This window comes from Mesocricetus auratus, unplaced genomic scaffold (assembly GCF_017639785.1).
Source record: "Mesocricetus auratus isolate SY011 unplaced genomic scaffold, BCM_Maur_2.0 Super-Scaffold_4256, whole genome shotgun sequence".
NCBI classification, from domain to species: Eukaryota; Metazoa; Chordata; class Mammalia; order Rodentia; family Cricetidae; genus Mesocricetus; species Mesocricetus auratus.
In genome coordinates this window covers 94,577,876-94,602,481 of record NW_024429182.1, presented here as the reverse complement: position 1 = coordinate 94,602,481, position 24,606 = coordinate 94,577,876, and the positions used below count along the sequence as shown (strand labels likewise).

The 24,606-nt window shown below is 39.6% G+C and overlaps 3 protein-coding genes across 3 annotated transcripts; 2 read left to right on the top strand and 1 right to left on the bottom strand.

The window, feature by feature from the left end:
- Window positions 1–1,132: 1,132 nt before the first annotated feature.
- Window positions 1,133–2,086, top strand: LOC101825979 (olfactory receptor 51J1). The gene has a single exon (XM_005087286.3). The coding sequence runs from the start codon at window positions 1,133–1,135 to the stop codon at window positions 2,084–2,086; it is 954 nt and encodes a 317-aa protein (XP_005087343.3).
- Window positions 2,087–11,482: 9,396 nt separating this feature from the next.
- Window positions 11,483–12,448, top strand: LOC101841956 (olfactory receptor 51Q1). Its single transcript, XM_005087265.1, has one exon. It carries the CDS (start codon window positions 11,483–11,485, stop codon window positions 12,446–12,448), a length of 966 nt encoding a protein of 321 aa, XP_005087322.1.
- Window positions 12,449–17,562: 5,114 nt separating this feature from the next.
- LOC101842220 (olfactory receptor 51I2-like) lies at window positions 17,563–18,513 on the bottom strand. The gene has a single exon (XM_005087266.2). It carries the CDS (start codon window positions 18,511–18,513, stop codon window positions 17,563–17,565), a length of 951 nt encoding a protein of 316 aa, XP_005087323.1.
- Between the last annotated feature and the right edge of the window lie 6,093 nt (window positions 18,514–24,606).

Below are 24,606 nucleotides of genomic sequence, written 5' to 3'. Positions count from 1 at the left end.
GTAAGTTAGGACTCTATGCATTCTCCACCATGTATGGTAATTAGTGGGGAGAAATGTTTATTGGGTATAGATTAGCAAGGCAGATAAACTTAATAATGCCCAGTGTGGGATAATGAGTTCTTTCTGTTATAACAGCTGTAATAGAATTTGTATCAGAAAATTAAGGCTTGTGCCTGTGTGACTAGGTAAGCAGGGTGTATGGGTGAGTGGGTGAGCATGCACACAGAGCACATTGATAAATGAGTTAAAAATCTACCATGAGTACTCCCTCCTATATTACCTGTCCAGGATGCTCTTGTATTGCTGTGCTGACCCAGAGAAAGCTCTACTCATTCTAGGAAGATGGTTTTTCATCTTCTGACAACATCTCCTTACCCAGAAAGAATTTATTGAAAGTTTGCTTAGGCTCTTAGTATTGCTACTGTTGTAAGGTCAGAGACATGTCTAAGACAAAGAAATCCTAATGGTTAAGATTAGTAATTTTTTAAGATTAGCAGTCAAAGATTCTGGGAGTGATCATCACAGTATTTTCAATAACCATGACATCTTTTACAAATCAGCAAACGTGGTCCCTGATTCCTTCTCAATCATCTGGTCATTTGCAGGCAGTCCTTCTAGTAATTGACTCTGGGCTGTAGTCATTGTCATAGTCTCAGCCTTGACTTGGTCCTCCACTATCCACTAGCAATTCGTTGGGGATTTTAAAGTTGTCTTATACTTAAATGTTTACAAGTAACTACTATTGATCTATTACAAACATTAGTAGATACCTTATTCTGGGATTGTGTATAGGTTTGTCTCCCTAGTAGCTTTCTCCAGCTAGGAGTGTCCACAGCAACAGAAGACAGTCGTTTCCCTCTTAGCTGACCTAAGGTACACTGCAGTTTGGATGCATATTTTTCTTTATCTATAACTTCTTTATGACAGAAACGGAAACTTCTTCCAAATGAAAATATCTTAATGGGAATCATCTGCCAATTTTCAAAAACAAGATCTTTGATCACATGAATCAAAGTTTGTTTTTGTCTTCACTTTCCTTGATGCCCAAAACATTTTTTTCAACATAATGTAATCTTACTGGCTTGTTCCTGACTTTTGAGGTGGCACTGCCCCCATGGAATGAGATTTCAATATGAAGAATTCCAATAGCTCTGTGGGGTTCTTACCTACAGCATTCATTTTGGTTGGCATCCCAGGACTGGAGACAAAGCACATCTGGATATCCATCCCCTTCTGCCTGATGTACATCATCATCTTCCTTGGGAATGGCACAATTCTTCATGTCATCAGAACAGATGCTTCCCTGCATCAGCCCATGTATCTCTTTCTTGCCATGCTGGCATTGGCTGAGGTTGGTGTCTCTGCCTCCACTCTACCAACGGTGTTAGGTATCTTCCTTTTTGACACTTCCGAGATTACCTTTGAAGCATGCCTTCTCCAAATGTTTTTCATCCACTCTTTCTCCATTATGGAGTCAGCTGTGCTGTTAGCCATGTCTGTGGACCGCTTTGTAGCCATCTACAGCCCACTACGTTATACAACTATCTTGACACTGCCTCGCATCTCTGGCACAGGAGCTGTCATTGGACTGAAAAGTGTTATACTAATGGCCCCGTTGCCTATACTGTTACAGAGACTGCCCTTCTGTGGCCATAATGCCCTCTCTCATTCCTATTGCCTCCACCCAAATCTTATCCACTTACCTTGTGGGGACATTTCTATCAACAATATCTATGGACTTTTCATTGTTACCTCCACTTTTGGACTAGATTCATTGCTCATTGTGGTGTCCTATGGGCTTATACTCCATACAGTACTGGGCATTGCCACAGGAGAAGGGCGGAAGAAAGCACTCAACACATGTGGCTCACATGTCTGTGCTGTGCTTGCTTATTATGTACCTATGATTGGCTTGTCTATGGTACATCGCTTTGCACATCATGCATCTCCTCTGCTACAAACCATGATGGCCAATGCTTATCTTTTCTTCCCCCCTGTCATCAATCCCATTGTCTACAGCATTAAGACTAAAGAGATCCGCCGTGGCATCATCAGAATGCTGTCAGAGAAGAGGCTCAGAGTTTAGTGGAAGAAGGAGGATGTTTAGTTTGTTCCTATAGTCACAGGTTATCCAAGTTTATGTTCTATAACTGATGTAAGCTTAAAATACACTGTCTAGGAACTGTTCAGTAGTAAAGAGTGCATACCGCTCTCATACAGAATCTATGTTCTGTTTCTAGCACCCACATTAGGTTCACAGTTCACAATTGCCTTCAGCTCCAGATCAAAGGGGATCACTTTTCTAGCCTCCATAGGCATCTGTACTTCAACATACACACACACACACACACACACACACACACACACACACACACCACACCACACCACACCACACCACTAAAACAAAATAAGTTTTTCTTTAAAAACCCAGTGTCTAGTAGAAGGGAATTCGAGTTTGATAATGAACTAGAATGTAATGACAAGAACATGGGTTATTTGTGATGGATCAGTTCACAAAATCAATGGTATTATTTGCCGCGTTGTGAGGCATGCTTGCCTAAATATATTATTTTCCAAAGCTTGGGGAACATACAAGATTGTTTCTTTTAAACACATCATTCTTCATCAGAAAAATGAAACTGCAATTTGAAAGATACCCAAGAGACCTATTAAACTCCCTACACTAGGGAGAGAAAGAAAATAACCATTGTTTCATCCTCCTGAATCTCTGAATTCCACAGTAGGTAAACTGATACTTGAGTTTTGAGGAGTTCAAAGAGGTTTTCCCACATAGGCACTCATGGCCCCACACCAGGTAATCTAAAATTATAAATCTTGTGCATTAAGCAAGATTTTGAAGTTATTCTACAGAGATGCAGAGAAACAATCTTCTTCCTTATGTACTTTTTATATTGTTGAATATGACTCTTCAGTTGCTTTAAGCAATTAGTTTGTAAGTTAAGATTACTGAGGGACAAATATTTAGTAGATACACCACTCTTTTAGTAATTCCTCACAAAGCCTCAAATAGCATTAACATAATGTTTATTCTTCAGATAAAAAATCTACTGTTTCTTTGTAGTAAGTATCTTGTTCAAGCATATAGAACGAAGAGCTACTGTTACACTCTAGCTGGGACAGACCACACAGTAAGAACTATTAACAATTAGCATATGTCAGTGGAGTAAGAGCTCAAGCACTTTGTTCTTACTATAACTCAGTCAAATAGAAAGTACTTAGCACAATTCCAGACCATCCAGACTGAGAAATGACAAAAGAGACCAGGTTCCTTCACTCATGGAGTGCTCACTTCACTGAGAGAGTATTTTCTCCATATATTTTCTGTCTCTGCCACACTTTGTACTGGAATGAAGTGTAGAATCAGGTTTTTTTCTTTTGTATTATTATTATTTTTATTTTTATTTTTGGTTTTTACGAGACAGGGTTTCTCTGTATTGTTTTCGAGGCTGTCGGTCCAGCCCAGCCTCGAACTCACAGAGATCTGCCTGCCTCTGCCTCCCGAGTGCTGGGATTAAAGGCATGTGCCACCACCGTCCGGCTTATTATTTTTATTTTAAATAGGTTGTTTCACATGTCAATACCAGTTCCCTCTCCCTCCCCTCCTCCCGCACCTCCCCCACAGTCCCCCCCCCAGCCTCCCAACCTATCGCCACTTCCTTCCACATAGGGGATATCTAGAGTCTGTCATTTCACTCAGGGCAGGGTCCAGACACTCCCCTAAGAGTCCAGGCTGAGAGAGCATCCCTCTTTGTGTTATGGACACAAGATGTCTGTTTGTATTCCAGGGATAAACACTGATCCACTGCTCAGGGCCCCATAGGTTGCCCAGGCCTCCTCACTGACTCTCACATTCAGGGGGTCTGGATCAGTCCCATGCTGGCCTCCCAGCTGTCGGTCTGGGGTCCAAGAGCTCTCCCCTGTTCAGATCAGCTGTCTCTGCTGGTTTTGCCAGCCCATTCTTCGCCAATTTGTTCACTGCTCCCTCTCTCTCTCTCTGTCACTGGGTTCCTTGGGTTCAGTTCAGTGTTTAACTGTGGGTATTTGCCTCTGCTTCCATCAGTCATTGGATGAAGGCTCCAGGATGGTTATGGGCATCAAGTTCATTATCAGGAATGGGCATTCGAGGTGGCCTCACCACTATTGCTTAGCTTGCCAGTTGGTGTCATCCCTTTAGATCACAAGAGGTCACACTGGTGCCTGGTCTGTCTTCTAACCTATGATTCCCTCTTCCCCAGTTTTAATCAGAATTTATAATATCTTCATATGAGTAAACAAAATAAAAGAAGCCTTTGAATATTATGGTAGTTTGAAATAAAATGGCCCCCAAAGGAAATGGAACTATTAGGAGATACGACCTTGTTGAAGTAGGTGTGGCTTTATTGGAGGAAGTGTGTCGCTGGGGGGCAGGCTTTGAGGTCATTTTTGCTGAGCTTCTCTCAGTGCAACACTCAGACCACTTCCTAGTACCTGTAAAATGTAGGACTCTCAGCCACTTCTCCAGCACCATGTCTGCCTGCATGCTGCCATGCTCCCAACCATGATGATAATGGACTAAACCTCTGAAACTGTAAGCTGCTTCTTCAATTAAATGTTTTCCTTTATAAGAGTTGCCATGGTCGTGGTGTCTCTTCACAGTGATAGAACCCTGAGACAAATGTGAATTTGAAACATTTAAAGTCTTGCTTTAATGTTGCATTTTACAGACTCTGATGACTGACAAGGACTTCCTGTAGAAGTTATGCCTGTGACCTGACCCCGCAAGTTCCCATTTGCGATGTGTGTATACACTCCAAACACAGGCTAGACTCACACCCTCTGTGTGATAGTGGAACTCTGTAGAAAAATGGTGATTTGGAGTTGTAGGGAAGAAGTCAGGCTGGCAAAGCCACAGGAAGAACCTTCCCATAGACAACCAGAGAAATAAGCGAGAGGTTTTTTTTCTGGGCCAAGAATATAAGAGGGGATATCTTTAGGGCAATCCAGAGAAAAGCATCCCACATTTAGAGGGATACAAAAGAGATGTTGAGAGTAGGTTGTCAAACAATGTACTAGAAAATGAAAGTATTAGCACCTCACTTCCCATCTCCAGAATTTTCATTGTGACTATTCAGCCCACTTTCTATAGATACCTCAATATCTAAGGCTATTGAAATTTTGTTAGTCTCCTAACAAAAATGCATACCAAACATATTTACTTTTGGTCTACATTTCAGTAATTCTGTTTTATCTCTTCAAACATCAAAAATACATCAAATAATTATATTTCCTTTTTATATATGGATGAATATGTAAATTATGTATGTAAGTTGTGTGATTATTGGGTCTATAATTATAAAAACAAAAGATTTTTTATAATGAACATCTAAGCCACAGCTGATTGCCACTGACTAGGGAGAAATGCAGGCTAAATAAAGTATAACAATGTCTGAGGATATAGGTCAGTTGGTAGAGTGCTTGATTAATGTTAGTGAAGCCCTGGGTTCATAACCTCTGTTAGTTTACAAAATGGCATGTGGTTGTACAAACTTATAATTCTAGCATTTGGTAAGCAGAGGCAGGAGAAGAAGAAATTCAGTGTCATTCTTGGCTATGGAGCAAATTTGACATGAGTCTGTACTACATAGAGTCATCTAAAAATAATTAACAAATTAAGTTGCAAAAACCTCCTAAGTCAGATGTCTCTGGGTGACACTCATCACAGCCCCTTCATTCTGAGGAGAGAGCCAACCTTTCTTGGGGAGAAATCAAGTATACAATACTCAACAAATATTTTCTGATGATCACTGTAAAAGGACAATCATTTGCTTCTAACACTGTTTTCCATCAAAATCCATGTGCTGTCCTCCACTTTGATGTTTAATATATGTATGGGTATGTCCTTTAGATCTCTCATAGCCTGTATGTGAAAAGGTTTGGCATTTATTTTTATATTCATATGTTTAATTCACTGAATTCTGGTATATTGTGCTTATCAGTATTTGTTTGTAGTTTTCTGGGGTATCTGTTTCTATGTAGTCTTACAAAAAGTATTGTAATCAAAAGTTCTCACGTGTAATGTGTCAATTTTATGTGGCTAACTGAATTTGTCAATGTAATTTCTGGAGATGGAATTGCTGCATAAATATTTCTGTAAACTTATAAATTTTATAGGTAATGCATTGTCATTATCCTCCAAATAAATCACACCCATTTATCTGCTAACCAGAGTCTTTCAATATTCGTGGATTTTGTTAATACGACAAATACAAAGCTGCCTCTAAATTTTATTGCACTAATTATTGTTTTCAGCATATATGAACAATGTGAACATAATTTTTTATATAAACAGTTCCTTCATGCCTGGGTAGAGATCCTGTCTTCCTGGGGAGGAAGTAATGTGTGTCCATGTCACACCTATTTCCTGCAGGTCATTGAAAGGGAACACAGTCCATTTGCCTAAAGACTTATGAATCTCCCAAGAGATTTGGACACCTCTCACCATCTTCAGGCTACATGGGCTCTGAATTTGGTTATAGGGTAACTTTTCTCCAACTGTGGACAGTCCTCAAAACCAGAATGAGAGGGAGACTAACATTCATTGATAGAAGCCTCTGTTAGAATATGGGTTAGACCATTGTTACGTAAACTCAGAGGATCAGCAGACTCTCAAATGCCTGCTTCCTCAACTGCTGATGAATACAGAATGCTCAAGAAATGTTACTGAGGACAATTCTGTTTGCTGCTGCTATTTAGTTTTCCTTTTTCAAGTTAGGGGTCTGCACTTACTGAAGACAAACTATTTTATTTCTTGACTTCACATCTTTATAACCATCTCAAATCATTTTATCTCTGTCCTAAGCTTTCTGTTACAAGCAGGCAGAATAGGAATTCATATAAATAATTTTAGCATTTTGAATTTAAGCTTGGATGATAAATAAGAACTTTTCAATAAATTGAGCATAAATCTGAAGTTCAAGACTAGAATTTCTGTTTAAGGAAAGAACACAATTCTTCCCTGTTAAGCATAAAGACTTAAATTTTAACTTCTCTCCTTGACCCCTACGATATCCTGCCCTTATATAATAAGTCCTTGGCACTAGTTTTCCAGAGAGTGTGCTTTCCATCCAGAGCCAAATCATGTGCTCTCACATCTGAATTCTCAGGTTTCCAGCTTCACAACACAGTACACACACCTCTTGCGAACAGAGGCTTCCTGATTCTCTCCCTTGAGGCTTGTACAATCTGTACATTCCTATAAAGTCCTGGATTAATCTCCCCAATGGTCTTCTACATTCCAGCCTGAGATCTTCATCCATATAAAAATCACTTGCAGACATGGACCAAAGAGCACAGTGAGTACTCAGTGAGGCTGGATTACTCCCAAAATGGATAGCAATAAGAAGAGAAGTGGTGAGTGAGACAGAAGTTATTCCATAGGAATGAGGAAGAAGTAAGCAGACCTGTTTCAGAGGTGTGCCACGGAGAAGTGGGGCTGGAGGGGAATGTGGTGGGTAGAAAACATGAAGCAGTTTATGCAGAGATTTAATCACACTCCCAGTGATGCTAAGAGTGGCACAGCTGTCCTTATCCTGTGCTCCATGGAACCTGTGTGTCCTGTTCTGTGTTATCAGATTCTTGCCCTAGAAAGTTGCTTCTATTTTGCCATCCTTTCTGCTCTACAAAAGTCTTATCAAATGTCTTTGAAAGATATCGGTTCTGGGGAAACAAGAAAATAGATAAAAGGAAGGATCGGAAACTAGCATGCACCAATAGGAGACTGGACAATACAGTTCCCTCTAAGTGAGAGTTAGTTTCCTGAGTGTTTGCCAGTTTCTCAATCCAGACCTCAGCACACAAGAATGAGGTCTAGAAGAAGCAGGACTAGAAAGAGCATGGAGAGCTAAATTAACTATCCCACAAGAATGCAGGAATCCTAGCCTCAAGTGGTAGGGTTGGCTAAGGAACTGGCCCATCTGCAGAATTACTCAATAGATTGTAAATCAGAGAAAGAGCATTGCCACATTTTACCAGTACCAAGCCCGGTTCTCCTCTCTTTCTTCCTCCTTCTCTCACTTCCTTCTTTGCTTCTGTATGTTTCTGTTTTTCCTTAACACATATCCCCTTGCTCTATGTCTACCCTTGGGTGTCACATATGCATGGATACTCATGCTCAAATACATGCAATTACTCACATGTCTGTATTCACACACACTCACATGTTTGTACACCCACAAATGCATCCCTCCCTTCAGAAAATGTGCTGTCCACTAATTCTATACTTTTTTCCGGGGACCTGCCCATAAACCCTGTGCTAACAGAAAAACTAATGGTGTCTTTCCCTGGATTAAAGACCTTGTGAAAGCTCTGTTCTTCCACCAGAGCACTGGTTTTTACCCCATTTCTGCCTCAGTTCCCATCATCCCTACAAGCAGGCCCACCTCTGTCGGGCTAGAGAGGATTCATATTCATATCAGATCCTGGTTTACTATCTTAACCTTTCTCTGTCCTTTTAAATTTCTACTCATACTACAGAGAACCTGGTAAACTGCTTTCAGCAAGATTTCCTAGCTTTTCATACAAAATTTTCTATCATATTCAAAGCCAAAATGTGTGTGTGTGTGTGTGTGTGTGTGTGTGTGTGTGTGTGTGTGTGTGTAAGCATGACAAAGTTGAGGGGCAATGTGAAGTAAAGGAAGGGTAAAACAGACAATCAAGATGGTGTGGGAAGAAAGTCATTCACATGTTCTTCCTCATGTAGAATAACTATGGACTACTTACAAGAAGAAAGGAAACAAAAAAGGTTGGTATGAAGTATGTGAACATAAACAATGTATGGTGTACACATACATATGGGTGTGTCATAATAAAACTATTATTTCACATTGGCTTTTAAAAGAAGATGAAACAGTTCAAATTCACAGCAGTGTGTGTGAGAGAGAAAGCCTTCATCACTGGACTGAATCAGTTCCTTTGAACAAGTACTAAACAAACTTTATTTTAGCTGAATTAAACCAAATAAAAAAGACTCCTGTTTTTTCAAAGAAAAAACTCTTTTTTCTTCAGTCAATGTTCTTTCTTATTGAGAATGCCAAACATCAGTCACATACTCGTTAACTGAGTTAAAATTATAGCGTTCTAGGGCAGTGTGTTGGCAGTCAGTTTGCTGTAATTGTATTGTTCTCGCCTGCCCTCTACCATCCCCAGTGATGACCAAATTACTCAACTACAACAGCAGCAACAATTTCACTTGTAAGGCCACATGGAAGTTTTTCAAAATAAATCATTGTAGAATTTAATGCATACCGTGTTATCGGATATAGAGAGATAGATTGTTCCGCAAGAAGTAAGGACGTCCGTCATCTTATAGTGTTACTTCTTGTTTGTTCAAGAGGTGTTTGGAAATCACACAATAGGCCTAATCTCTTGGTGTTCAATGGTTCTCTCCCTGTAGCTTGTCAATCGGCAATTTTTTATCTAGTTCTGTCAGCTCACAAATCGTTCAAAATAAAATATATTCTTCTATGGATATTTCACTGATGAGCAATCACAAGCGGAAATACAAAAACGGAGAAGGATCATAAACATTTAAAAACAAAATGTGTGTCTACTATCTAGGAAAAGAAAAGAGATATAGAGTTCCAAACTCTATCCAAGAGTGTCTGAGCCAGCACAAAGTAATGTACTGTTCTGCTGGAATCAGGCTAGACAGCTGCAAGGAGCCGCTGTGATGTGGTTATTACTTGGTTGTGTGAACAGTCTTGTCATTTGCACAGTGCTGGTGGGTGGAGGCACCAACATAATTTAACTCAGATTTCTTTCCTTTACATTTTTACAAAACCAGTCATCTTTCTAGTCAGTATGGTTTTGTTTAGAATATTTGTTAGAATATTTATTTTAAATATTAACAATAGATCTATTAATGAAGATAATTAATACTTAGTACTATGGCAGCCTCACAGCCTTAGCCATGGTCACTTGTCTTTTGTTATGGTTTATGGACATTCTTGCACTTTAATATTCTGTTGGTCATCCTCACTTATGTCTACAACGTCTCTATAATATTCTTTCTTATAAAAAAGTCCCATTCCTAAATTTATATCATTTTTATGGAACAGATTATCTAGTTTTAAATTACATTTGCTCACAGGAAAAACATAAATATTGTAATACTTTTTAAATTGAAAGACTTCCATTCTGTTTTTATTTTCTATTTCCTACCCCTCCCCCCATTATATATTGTTGTTGTTGTTGCTGCTGCTACTGTTCAAATTCTGAAGTGAGTTTTCCCAGAATTGTAAACTTCGCATTTATAGACCTCTTAGGGGGCATGAGGTTTTAACACTCCATTATCATAAGAAATAATTAAATAGTGGTTTTTTTCCTGATAAATAGAGTCACAGTTTTCATTGTCAGAACATTCCAAAGATTAAGAACCATTTGTTTAGATTTAAAGAAGAATCATCCTCTAGAGGGCAATATACAAGCTTTGCAAATACGTTAAGGAGGCTATCCAAAGTTTCTCATCAGTTACTCCCTCAGACTATTTCATCTTGGCTTCATTTCCCATTACTCTATTAACATTTAAATGCCTTTGTATATATTTCTTTTATGGAAAAGTTCTTTGCATACAATTCCCATCACTTCTTTTCCCCTTTTTATCTAATTGCTAAATTTTACATTTCCTTATAAATTGATCTTAACATATCTACTTTCCTTCCTTCCTACCCTCCCTTTTTCCTTCCTGACCCAAAGTTCTGGTCTAAATTATCATATTACCTCCTAGATTCTCAGCTGCTTGCAAAATAATAGTAAGTTTCCATGACTTCTCCCTGTCTTATTGGACCTACTTACTGTCCATCGCCTTGTCACTTCTCACAGACTGTCCCTATGAATATTAAACTTTTCAAGTACAAACAAGCCTGCAGTGTTGCCCCAAGAGTTCTGTTCTACTCCTACGCTCCTTAAGAGAATAATTGTCATTATAATCCACACAGTGGCTGAAGCAGGATACCTAGAAGTCGCCTTAATAATTCCTAATTCGTATCTGAGTAAATAGTGCAAGGTACTAAAAAAATCACCTTTCTGTGATGATTTTCAGGTAGAACAGAGAGAAAACTTATATTTCATTTGTTTGTTTGTTTAAAATCCTAATAAGATTAGTTTCAGCTAGTGTGTGTGTGTGTGTGTGTGTGTGTGTGTGTGTGTGTGTGTGCACAGATACAACAGTCATCAGAGTACAAGTTATATATAGCTGCGTTTTGGTACACAGCAGAAGGAATGTAAGTTGAAAGAAATGAATTTATCTTGAATAGATATGTATGGGAGAATCTTCAGTGTTCAGCTTCTGATGTTGAATGACACAGTAGTGCATTTGCCAGCAGTGATCTGTAGTGTTTACTTCTTGGTTGTACTGATTGAATGAACAATGACTCTCTTACAGTATCGTACTGACTCTGTTCTTAATGGGGAGTGCAGATACCGCATGTTGTATCCACCAAGAATGTCAGAAGTAACTAACACCACTCACGATCCTTTCTACTTCATCCTCACGGGCATCCCTGGATTTGAGGCTTTCCATCTCTGGATCTCCATCCCCTTCTTCTTTCTCTATACCATCTCCATTATGGGCAACACTACCATCCTCACCATCATCCACACAGAGCCATCTCTCCACCAGCCCATGTACCTCTTCCTCTCCATGCTGGCCCTCACTGACCTGGGTCTGACTCTCACTACACTTCCCAGCGTCATGCAGCTTCTCTGGTTCAACATTCGGGAAATCAGCTTTGAGGCTTGCTTTGCCCAGTTCTTCTTCCTCCATGGCTTCTCCTTTATGGAATCATCCATTCTATTAGCCATGTCCTTTGACCGTTATGTGGCCATCTGCCACCCACTCCATTATGCCTCCATCCTCACCAATGAGGTCATTGGTAGAATTGGATTGACTATCGTTTGCCGCTGTGTTTTAGCTGTTCTTCCCTCCCTTTTTCTACTCAAGCGCTTGCCCTTCTGCCATTCCCACCTTCTTTCTCATTCCTACTGCCTCCATCAGGATATGATTCACCTAGTCTGTGCTGACATCAGGGTCAACAGCTGGTATGGATTTGCTCTGGTCCTGCTCATTATTGTATTAGACCCTCTGCTCATTATACTCTCCTATGCTCTCATCCTGAAAAGTATCTTGAACACAGCCACTTGGACTGAGCGACTCCGAGCTCTCAACAACTGTGTGTCCCACATGTTGGCGGTTCTGGTTCTCTATGTTCCCATGGTTGGTTTGTCTATGACTCACCGCTTTGCCAAGCATGCCTCTCCATTGGTCCATGTTCTCATGGCCAATATCTACTTGTTGGCACCTCCTGTGATGAACCCCATCATTTACAGCGCCAAAAACAAGCAGATCCGCCAGGGAATTATTCGCCTCCTCTTGCAAAGAAAAGCACACTGAAGACTGAAGTTTACAGTGAAAGGGTAATCTTGTGTATGTAACATGTACTCAAGCATAAATATTAAATCATAATTTGTACATATCAAAGGCATGAAGAAAACAGAGGCTTTGTAGGATGCTCCCAGTAATACAAGAGACATTATTGTTTGACTGGAAATTAAGGAATATTGTTTCAAGCTCAGGTTTGCTTTTCTCTAATCATTTGCCTTTGAGCTGAAGAGATCCACTTTTAAAATACATTTTTCTTTCTTCTGCACAGTGTTTTGAACATATTGTAAAGTACATGATTTTGTTTTACAAATTCGAAATCCTTATAATGTATGAACATGCTCGCTGGAGCTACAGCCTTTGCCTGCTGCTTTCATTACTAAATAGTAGAATTAATTAAACATGAGTTCTTATGTAATTTCAACCCATAACAATGGGAGAAACTCCATGGATTAGGAGACCCATTAAAGAAAGAATAAATCACAGATGTTGGTGCTTCATGAAAGACAAACGAACTGAAGTGGAATAAGTTTAAGAAACTGAGAGTTTGGGGAAATAGGAATGTAAGAAACAGTTTAAATAATTTCATGCAGAGTTCACTTAAACTGTGATTTGGTTCCAAAGTACTCACTAAGCAATGCCGCTGGAAAGTAACAGAACAGCTCTGATATCAACTTCTTATATCTGTTATCAAGCTTTCCAGTATTATCTACAGGAAAAACAGGAAGTAAACTGAAGGCCAGCTTAGGTCTCATTTATTAAACTATTTATTTGCAATCAAAAAAATCTATTTTACCATTAACAGATCAGCTCATATCTAGATTTTAATGCTTCTATTGTTTACATAAATTATATGCTGAGTGTGTTTTTTAGTTTTTATAAACATTTCTTTTGTGGTTTTTTTAGATTATATTTACATCATGCTTCCATTTCCTTTTGTCCCCCAAACTCTCCCCTTTACCTGACTTGCTCTCTTTCAAATTCATAGAATCTTTAATAATAGTATAGGATAGCTATTTGGGGAATACATACTTAAATATGTATGTTTGTCACATATATTTGTAATAGAATAAACATGAAAAATTTAAGTCACAAAAAAATTCAGTCAAGACTTTGTTGGAGACAAAAATAGTGAGTTAGAGGCAGCAAATGTGCTGGTGTAAATACCTGTTAAAGAATATATTCTTGAATTTTATTTGCTATTATTTTATTGAGTACTTTTGCATCAATGTTCATGAACAATATTGGTCTGTAATTCTCTTTTAGTTGTGTCTTTGTGTGCCTTGGATACTAAAGTAATTGTAGCCTTGTAAAAGAGTTTGGCAATGACCCTTCTGCTTCAATTGTGTGGAACCGTTTGAGGAGTACTGGTATTATTATCCACCATGATCAAGTAGGCTTCATCCCAGGGATGCAGGGATGGTTCAACATAGGAAATCTATCAATGTTATCCACCATAGAAACAAACTACAAAAGAAAAACCACATGACCATCTCAGCAGATGCTGAAAAAGACTGACAAAATCCATCACCTTTTCATGGTAAAGGTCCTGGAGAGATCAGGGATAACAGGAACATACCTAAACATAATAAAAGCAATATACAGCAAACCAAAAGCCAACACCAAACTAAATGGAGAGAAACTCAATGTGATTCTTCTAAGATCAGGAACAGGACAAGGCAGTTTACTCTCCCCATATCTCTTCAATATTGTACTTGAAGTTCTAGCTAAAGAAACAATACAACAAAAGGAAATGAAGTGGATACAAATTGAAAAGGAAGAAGTCAAACTTTCACTATTTGCAGATGATCTGACAGTTTACATAAGTGACCCAAAAAACTCTAACAGAGAACTCCTACAGCTGATAAACACCTTCAGCACAGTGGCAGGATACAAATTATTTCAAAAATATCAGTAGCCCTACTGTATAAAGACAAAAAATGAGCAGAGAAAGAAATCAGAGAAACATCACCCTTTACAAAAGCCCCAAACAACATAAAATATCTTGGGGTAACATTAACCAAACAAGTGAAAGACTTGGAGGAAGAACCTTGAATCTTTAAAGAAAGAAATTAAAGAAGATACCAGAAAGTGAAAAGGTCTCCCATGCTCTTGGATAGGTAGGATCAAAATTATAAAAAAAATGGCAATCTTGCTAAAAGGAATCTGCAGATTCAATGCAATCTCCATCAAAATACTGGCACAATTTTTCACAGACCTTGAAAGAACTATATGGATAAACAAAAGACTCAGGATAGCCAAAACAACCCTGTACAATAAAGGAACATCCGGAGGCATCACTATCTCTGACTTCAAGATCTATTATAGATCTATAGTCCTGAAAACAGCTTGGTAATGACAGAAAAATAGACAGGTAGACCAATGGAATTGAATCGAAAACCATAATATTAACCCACACACCTAAGAACACCTGATTTTTGACAAAGAAGCTAAAACTATACAATGGAAAAAAGAAACCATCTTCAACAAATAGTGCTGGCATAACTGGATGCAGGCCTGTAGAAGACTGCAGATAGATCCATATCTATCACCATGCACAAAACTTAAGTCCAAATGGATCAAAGACCTCAATATAAATCCAGTCACACTGAACCTCTTAGAAGAGAAAATGGGAAATACCCTTGAACGAATTGGTACAGAAGATGGCTTCCTGAACATAACATCAGTAGCAGAAACTCTGAAATTGACAATTACTAAATGGGACTTACTGAAACTGAAAAGCTTCTGTAAAGCAAAGAACACAGTCAAAAAGACAAAAAGGCTGCCCACAGAATGGGAAAAGATATTCATCAACCCCACATTTGACAGAGGGCTTATCTCCAAAATTTACAAAGAACTCAAGAAGCTAGTATCCAAAACACCAAATAATTCAATTAAGAGATGGGTACAAATCACTTTGAAAATCAGAATGGAGATTTCTCAGGAAAATGAGAATCAGTCTACCACAAGGTCCAGCAATTCTAGTCTTAGGCATATACCCAAAAGATGCACATTTATGCAACGAGAACATTTGTTCAACCATGTTCATAGCAGCATTATTTGTAATAGCCAGAACCTGGAAGCAGCCTATATGGCCCTCAACTGAAGAAAGAATGGAGAAAATGTGGTACACTTACACAATTGAGTACTACTCAGCAGAAAAAAAAGGAATCATGAAATTCACCGACAAATGGATGGCACTAGAAGAAACCATCCTGAGTGTAGTAACCCATTCACAAAAAGACAAACGTGGTATGTACTCACTCATATGTTGGTTTTAGACATGGAGCAGGGTTTTGCCAGCCTACAATCCACACCGCCAGAGGTTGGGAAACAGTGAGGACCCTAAGAGAGATAACATGGTACCCCAGAGAAGGGGAAGGGGACAGGATCTACTTAGGGGATTAGGAGCATGGGGGGAGAGGAGAGGGAGCTGAGAGGAAGAGAGGGGGAGAAAAGGAGGGGAAAGAAGGAAATGGGGTAGTAGGAAGTTTGAGTTGGGGGAAGAACAGGAGAGTAGGATGAGAGATACCTTAATAGAGGGAGCCATTATAGGTTTTAGGAGAGATCTGGCACTAGGGAGATTTGCAGAGATCTACATGGATGACACCAACTGGCAATCTAAGCAATAGTGGACAGGCTACCTTAAATGCCCTTCCCCTATAATTAAATTGATAACTACCTTATATGCCATCCTAGAGCCTTCTTCCAGTGACTGATGGAAGCAGAGGCAGACACCCACAGTTAAACACTGAACTGATATGGAACCCAGTTACAGAGAGGGAGGAGTGATGGGCAAGGGGGTCAAGAACAGGCTTGTGAAGCCCACAGAAGCAGTCAACCTGAACAAGGAGGAGCTCATGGACCCCAGACCGATGGCTGAGAGGCTATCATGGAACTGATCCCGACCCCCAGAATGTGCATGTCAGTGAAGAGATACATTCATTTAAAAATATTAGCTATAAACCCAAAAATACTTAAAACAGACAGATTTTTTTTGTTGTCTCAGAGAATACAAAATTCTTATAACTGCTGTTCCAAACTAAACAAGTACTTCAAAAAATTACGTTGTATAGGTGACTGGTGAAATAAATGAATAGGGAGGAATGGCCTATGAAATGGAAAATATCGTCATTGTAATTGGGTGAGAGAGGCTAAGGGCCTGTTACTAGACCTGTGAACCAACTGTACAAAGGGAAGCAGTTTCAGAGGTAAGAGTGTGGTCATCCTATTGGATGAACCTTTCTTTTAAACCACAGGTGGAAGGAGAAACAAACAATCAGCCCTGTGCTTATAGAACTGAGTGAGAGGAGGTGTCAGAGAAGAGAGCAGGGTATACCTCACAACATGCTGAAGCTGATGAAGGGTGAAGGAATGGAAGGAAGGAAAGGGGAAGACAGAATACTCAAGAGTGATGGCTGGGCAGCTGAGTCTGTTCTTATTTTACTTTATGCCTCAGCTGAAATCATTCAGTCGATGTGCTTTCCAGAGTCATTAAATACACACAAATTATGCTCATAGACACCAATGCATACTGTTTTGGAGGAAGAATCAGGTCATTGTATAACAAGGTGGCTGCTTCACAGGTAGGTTATCATACAAGTTATTGTTTAAAGATGGACAATTTTCAGAGTGAAAGGCGGTCTATCATAATGAAGAAAATGTTTAAACTATGAATACCTAGAGCAAACAGGAAAGTTCAAAGACACATTTATAAAATTGCCTGTCTTAATTAAGGGGGACACTTCATCCCTATGGATTCCATAAAAGTGAAATTTTTTACTTATTTTAATTTAGATATCATTAAATCTCAAAACTATTAACTTGCTATTTGCTAAGACTTAGGATAGAATAAAGGATAAATTTACTATCACTACCTTTAATTATTATATGTGATTGGAGGAAAAAGTATAGACTATGTTTTCAGAGACACATATATGTGAATAAAATCAAAGACGAGATGCACTTGAGTATGTCACTTGTGACTCGGAATCAAATTTGTCATAATGCCTTGAATTCCTCCCTCCTTTTCCTTGTCAAAATGCCTAACTGAAAACTTTACCTGTGGGAGACTTACAACGATAGTGTATGGATTCAATTATAATACCTGTCCCTGTGTCTGTGATTCAGATCAATCCCTTCTTGTGGGAGAACAAAGAGGCAATTCCTTGTTGAATTGGAAGGGTCTTAACACTGTAAATGATGGGATTGAGCACTGGTGGCACAAAAAGGTAGATGCTCGACATGAGTGTGTGGACCACTGGTGATGCATGCTTGGCGACACGATGCATCACAGACACACCAATCATAGGCACATAATATATAAGCACTGCACATATATGTGACACACACGTGTTGAGTGCCTTCCTCTGACCCTCCCCAGAAGCAATACCCATCACTGTGTAAAGAATGAGCCCATAAGAAACCACAATGAGCAGTGAGTCTAGCCCAAATGTGGCCAAGACAATGGCCAAGCCCAGGATGCTGTTCAGCCTAGTATCAGCACAAGGCAGCTGGATCAGGTCTGAGTGGAGGCAATAAGAATGGGAAAGGATATTTATGTGACAATATGGCAGTTGTTTTAAAAGAATTGGAAGTGGGACCATGAGTGCAACACTCTTCAGTGTAATGCCCAGACCCATGGATATGATCCTAGGCAGAGTTAGGATGGCCGTATAGCGAAGAGGGTTGTAGATGGCTACAAAGCGGTCATAACTCATGGCCAACAGCACTCCTGACTCCATGCCAGAGAAAGTGTGAATAAAGAACATTTGGGCCAAACAGCAATCAAAGTTAATTCTGTAGGCATCAAACCAAAGAATACCCATAACAGTGGGCAGTGTAGACACAGAGACTCCCACCTCAGAGATGGCCAGCATGGAGAGGAACAAGTACATTGGCTCATGGAGAGCTGAGTTTGCCCGAACTGCTGCCATGATTAGGCTGTTGCCCACAATGGCAATCATGTACATGATGAAAAAGGGAATGGAGAGCCAACCATGTTGGGCCTCCAGTCCTGGAATGCCAGTTAGGAAGACTGATAGCAGGTCAAGACTTCCATTGTTCTCTGCTCCCATGACACCAACAGTAGAAGTAAGTCTTCACCTGCAGTTGAAACAAATTGAAGTTAACCCACACCGGTTGAGTCATGCCTGTTAGCATCCACTGTTAAAGCTGAAGGGAATGAGAAAGTTGGTGGTGAGTAAAGTAACAGACATTCACATCCTTTTTCCTGGTCCCATGAGTCCCCAGTGCCCCACCAGTCACATGTCAAAGATATATTTCAGATTTCTCAATCTTATGACAGATTGACTGCTTTTTTGTTTGTTCTCTTATAAAATGAAAGTATACTATTCTCATTTAAATGAGTAGAAGATAGAGAACATTGATACCCAGTGCTGTTGTTTCTGATTTTCTAAGATGGTAAAAGTGAGCTATGCTAGAGTCATCATGGAGTTGAATTTTCATTCAGCTACTATAAATATGAGAAGACAAGGACATTTAAGTAATCATGCCCATATATTCTCATTCTATTCCAGGCAGTAAGTAATGTATTGAATAATTTGAGATTGTTGCTTTGGAAGGCTGGAAACTAAAGTTTTAGATGAAAATGAGAACTTATAAGTTACCTATGAGTGGAAAACAGAGTTCAGCAAACCTATCAATGATGCCGTACTGCAAAATGCAATTTGACCCAGAATTCATGCAGTGAACAAAAATGCAGATAAATGGCTCCATTGGTCATCAAGAGACCAATCTGAGTGTGAAAATACTAAATTATAGAATTATGTGGTATAGTTTAATATAGTGAAACATAATGAATGGTAGTTAGCATAGTAAATAAAAGTGTTAAAAGGAATGTAGAGTAGACGGAATATCACCGATGTAATGGATACTCAAGCTTAGTAAATTTTGGTCATGTGTTTAGTCATTCACAAAAGAATAGATATGTGAATCATACTTTTTATTTGAATCCTTCATGATTACTCATTGTCGACACAAAATTGTCTACACAGACAAAGAATTTTTAGATGTGCTCTGCTGGACCGAGATCTGGTGATACCCAGTGCATGCTCATCTTATTTTTCCTAAGAACAAATATATCTCCAGATAGACACAATATGCTTCCTTCTGTATCTTATCCATAGTCTCCTTGTTTCCACTTTACACATTGATAATTCTCAACCTTTATTACATATTAGACTTACCCATTCAAACTAAAGAATCCCAGTGACTAAAATAGTATCCCATATCAACTAAATTAGAACCTCTATGCACAGTATACAGTTCCTGCTAATTTAAGTTTCCTGAGGTGAATTTAGCATGCAAAACTGAAATTCATTTTGTCTCATTCTGAGCACTGTACAACACCAGTCTCTGACATTAACATGAAACTTCCAAGCACTCCTAAAATCACCATCCACTCCCTTGTATTTCAGTAAGCTTTCATTCTGGCCTGCAACTCCACATTTCTTTGTCATTCACCATCTACTGAATGCACTCTTCAGTATCCCCTCAGAGCTCTAAGTGCTCACAATGCTCAAGATTTCACCCACCGGTTTAGGGTGGAGAGATGCTCCCCCTTACCCCCCACCCCTAACTGCCTGCAATAGATGAACAGGATGACCCTTCCCCTTAACAACTGCAGTTCTCAGGAAAGCAGGCCCTGCTCCTCACCTAGGAAGCACAACAGAGCTGGCCATGTTCTCAGAGATATAGGTGACCCAGCTCTGTTGTTGCAAGCTAGGAAGACCTGTCTCCATCACTCGTCTGACATGTGGTGCCATGGGCAGAGGGAAGATTTCCTCCCCACTTCCTGCACATCAACTCCTGAGACAGGTGTAGGAGCTATCCCTGGAGTGATAAGAGCAGAGAACTGTCCCTGCCCCTCACCAACTGCAGCACTCAAGAGAGTGGCCTCTGCCTGGACAACACAGTAGAGCTGGTCCTGATGGTGTAGGTGGGGAACAGTTGACCCTAAGGGTTTGAAAGATAGAGAACTAGACCCATCCATCAATCATTGCTGGGACAATGCTGGAGTGCTCACTGTGATGCTAAAGACAGAGGAGAAAAGGCAGGCTGACCAATCCTGCAGCTGCCCAGGTCCAGAACCAGGATACGAATTGGTTCTCCCAAACATCCACCCCATCTATGATCTGGAGCACATGAAAGGACTGGTCTGTCACACCCAAAGATACAGGATCTCCACAACACAGGGCAACAAATGGGAACTCCAAGACAGTTTATGTTGGAGAGAATATGGTGAAAAGTGAACACTACTCCACTGCTGGTGGGAGTGCCAACATGTACAGCCACTTTGGAAATCATCATGGGGATTGCTCATGAAAACGGGAATTAGCCTACCACAAAACCCAGCAATTCACTCTTAGGCATATATCCAAAAGATATTCATACAACAAAGATATCTGTTCAACTATGTTCATAGCAGCATTATTTGTAATAGCCAGAACCTGGAAGCACCTAGATGCCCCTCAACTGAAGGGTGGATAGAGGAAATGTGGTACATTTACACAATGGTGTACACAATGGATCACACCAACTGGCAATCTAAGCAATAGTGGAAAGGTTACCTTAAATGCCCTTCCCCAATAATGAGACTGATGACTACCTTGTATGCCTTCCTAGAGTCTTCATCCAGTGACTGATGGAAGCAGAGGCAGACACCCACAGCTAAACACTGAACTGAACTCCTGAAAACTACTTTCAGAGAGGGAGGAGTGATGAGCAAAGGGGCCATGACCGGGTGGGTGAAACCCACAAAAACAGCTGACCTGAACAAGGGGGAACTCATGGACTCCAGACTGATGGCTGAGAGGCCAGCATGGAAGTGATTCAGACCCCCTAAATGTGGGTGTCAGTGAGGAGACCTCCGCTACTAGATCAGTATTTATCCCTGGCATCCGAATGGACTTTGGGAGCCCCTTCCACATGGAGAGATGATCTCTCAGCCTGGATACATGGGGGAGGGCCTAGACCCTGCCCCGGATGATACGACAGACTTTGAAAATCCCCTATGAAGAGCCTCACCCTCCCTGGAAAGTCGAGTGGGGATTGGATGGGGGGGGAGTTGGCGGCGGTGGGGGGACAGAGAGGGAGCTGGGATTGACATGTGAAGCAAGCTTGTTTCTAATTAAATAAATAAAAAATTATAAAGAAGAATCTCAATGAGGGTCCAGCATCAATGGTGTAGAAGAAACCAGAGGCCTTGAACCAGACCAAAGAATCCGCAATGAACACTTGCAAGCAAAGATGTATGGACAAAGGGGTTTACTCTGTGACTCACTGTGTCACACTTCAGCTTCCATGAGAAAATTTTAAATTTTTCCTTTTTTTCTCTTAGTTTTTTACTTGGGGGAAGAGATTGCAGGGGCAGAAGCAATGGGACGGGGAAATGAATGAGATCAAGATGCATGATGTGAAATGCACACTGATTAAATTCAAAGACAGTTTTAAAAAGAAAGAAAATGGAATAGATGGTCTTGCTTTACATTTTTCTTGTCTTTTTTTACATGTTACTTTGTATCTGCCTAACTTTCAGTATATGGTAATTCTGCTCATGTGATTTCTCCATAATCTCCTCCATGACATCTTGTCACCAAACTATCATCCTTGCTCCATTTAATTACTTTCAATAATTGAATGCTTATTGAAGCCCAAAGCACTTACTCATCAGATCTCATTGTCTTAGAGTGGACTTTCTTCTTCTGGGTTGGAATGTTTGTGAAAACATTAATCATAATTTGTGAGCATGTATGTTCTTGTAATTTGTTAGTTTAATATCTGTATCTACTACTAGACTGAAACTCCATAAGAAAAGAGGAGAATACTTATTTTCTTCACTAATTTCTAATATTTGCCTAAGTTTAAATACATAGCAGATTTTGTAACAAAGATACTGGATGAACAAACAATTGAATAATAAGCAATAATTGCAAGTTTAAAAGATGGTACTTTATAATTCCTTCTCCATGCTGCACATTGCTCACACTCAATTATTTTGTCTACTTCTCAAAGTTCTGTCTTTTCATTCCCAGACCACACAGATTCTCTTGGTCATATTCTTCTGAATACTAAACTTAACAATATGGTCCACAGTTTACACAATGACATGTTTTCATAATACTGGGTAAACACAAATAAAAATTTTTCTCAATCCTAACTTTATAGTACTTTTATAAACTTTTAATACTTTATTAGCAATGACATTCATGCTTTGGCAGACTATAACAGTATTTATATCTTGGCAATTGCTCTTTATAAATTATAATGTTCTATTCAGCAATGTGTTTAAAATTCTTCTTGAGAACAAGTGTTGTCTTGTATTTATTTTTAAGCCTAAATTCTTGAGCATAGTTATTGCCCATAAAATGAATCTGTTTACTGATTCCTGCATCATTCTTAGGACAGTCTACCTGTTTAAAAATATGGCATTCTGCAATTGATTTTTCATGCCTTTCAAAAATATTTTAGTTCTGCTGGTTTCCAAAAGGGGAAATATTCCAAAACACTTCAGCTTTTTTATGCTGAGGATCATATTTTTCCCATTATTGGTATCAGGGTTACATTGGTCAAGCCTACCATAGTGACATTTGAAGCTGGGAGGTAATTCTGTGCTGGCTACAGAGTTAGTACTCAGGTAGCTGGAAATGTCTTCATCTTTTTATTATTTGCATTGCTCACTGCTATGGTATTGGCAAACTGTTGAAATTTGTGAATATGTCTTCAATTAGAGTGTTTAGGAAACTCAAGAAACTCAATGAAGAAATTGACTTCATGGCAGGGCATGGTGGTACACACTTTTAATCTGGGAACTTGGGAATCAGAGGCAGGCAGATCTCTGAGTTCAGACCTAGCCTGGTCTACATAACAAGTTCCAGGGACAGTTGTACAGAAACCCTGTCTCAAAAACAAATGAGAAACAAAACCAAAACAAATACACCCCAAAACCCACTTGTAACTATTTCTAGTAAAATGATTGGTACATCCTGTGTATACTTTTGTTCTCCCTGTTAGACTCTGTATTCTCTTAAGGTCATATTTCTGCCTGACCAAGTGCCTCCGCAGCACTTCCTATAACTGACTCTAAAATGTGCTTTTGGAAAACTAAAAGCATGACTAGAAGCTCACGTGTGATGCTCAGCCAAAACTGAGAGTCCTGGGTTCCATGCTGTATTTAGACAGTTATCAAACTAGCTGTGACTTATAAGAAAAATGCCACATGGGAAACTTTGGAGAAAATCAGGATAGTGAGCTTTAACAAGAGGGGATGTCAGTGGAGACGGGTGGGTCCAGGGATGAAAGGAGGTAAGTGTGGTGGTCACAAGAAAGTCGTTTGAAGCTCATGAGAGGAATGTTTTTCTCAGAATGAAAGGTACACTGTTTGTGGGCAGTGTAGACTTTCAAAGACAGAATAAGCCCATGTGGGAGTATGGGGGTAGGGAGTTGTAACACCTGCTAAACTGGATTAAAGGTCTTTGCAGCTCTCTCAGTCACTTCAGGCCTGAGGTTGCAAGCAATCAAGGTTTCTCCCATTCTGTGACAGAATTTCTAAAGACCGTGGATCAGTGTGTGACATGACAGAGACTAGTTTCTAGACCCTGTTATGGGGCCATTATTTATTGTTATTGTTATCATCATCATCATCATCTTCCCATCTGTATTACTAAGAACACTTTTGGTAATCTCAACTGAAAGCACCTGGGAAAGCACAGGGTATTTGAAGCAGTACTACTTTTTCTACACAAAACCTACAAACAGTGAGATTTGTTGACTTGTTTATTGTCTTATACCTCTCTATCATGGACTAAACAAATTGTAGCATATGTTGAGGTACACACTGGAATTAACAGAAATTCAAAAAACAGAAGCATGATCATAAAGACTAAAAAGTAAATAGAATTATGGATAAAAACACACTTCTTGTACACATATCAAGAAAATGCAAGAAAAAGCAGACATCACCTGATAGGGCTTTATGAAGGAATTCTTAGATTTAGAGGTGGCCAAAGTTCACAGTGGTTCCAGAGTGGCCTCAGGCAGCCACTAGCTAAAAGGGAAGATGGACTTTATGCATCTAGGCAAGAGCTTCTCAAAGACCTGGGCCTTTGGTGTTTTGTTTTATCCCAGTGTGATGATGAGCTGTGCTGGGA

Coding starts and splice junctions, on each gene's coding strand:
- LOC101825979 (XM_005087286.3), top strand. CDS start 1,133: ATGAAGAATTCCAATAGCTCTGTGGGGTTCTTACCTACAGCATTCATT.
- LOC101841956 (XM_005087265.1), top strand. CDS start 11,483: ATGTTGTATCCACCAAGAATGTCAGAAGTAACTAACACCACTCACGAT.
- LOC101842220 (XM_005087266.2), bottom strand. CDS start 18,513: ATGGGAGCAGAGAACAATGGAAGTCTTGACCTGCTATCAGTCTTCCTA.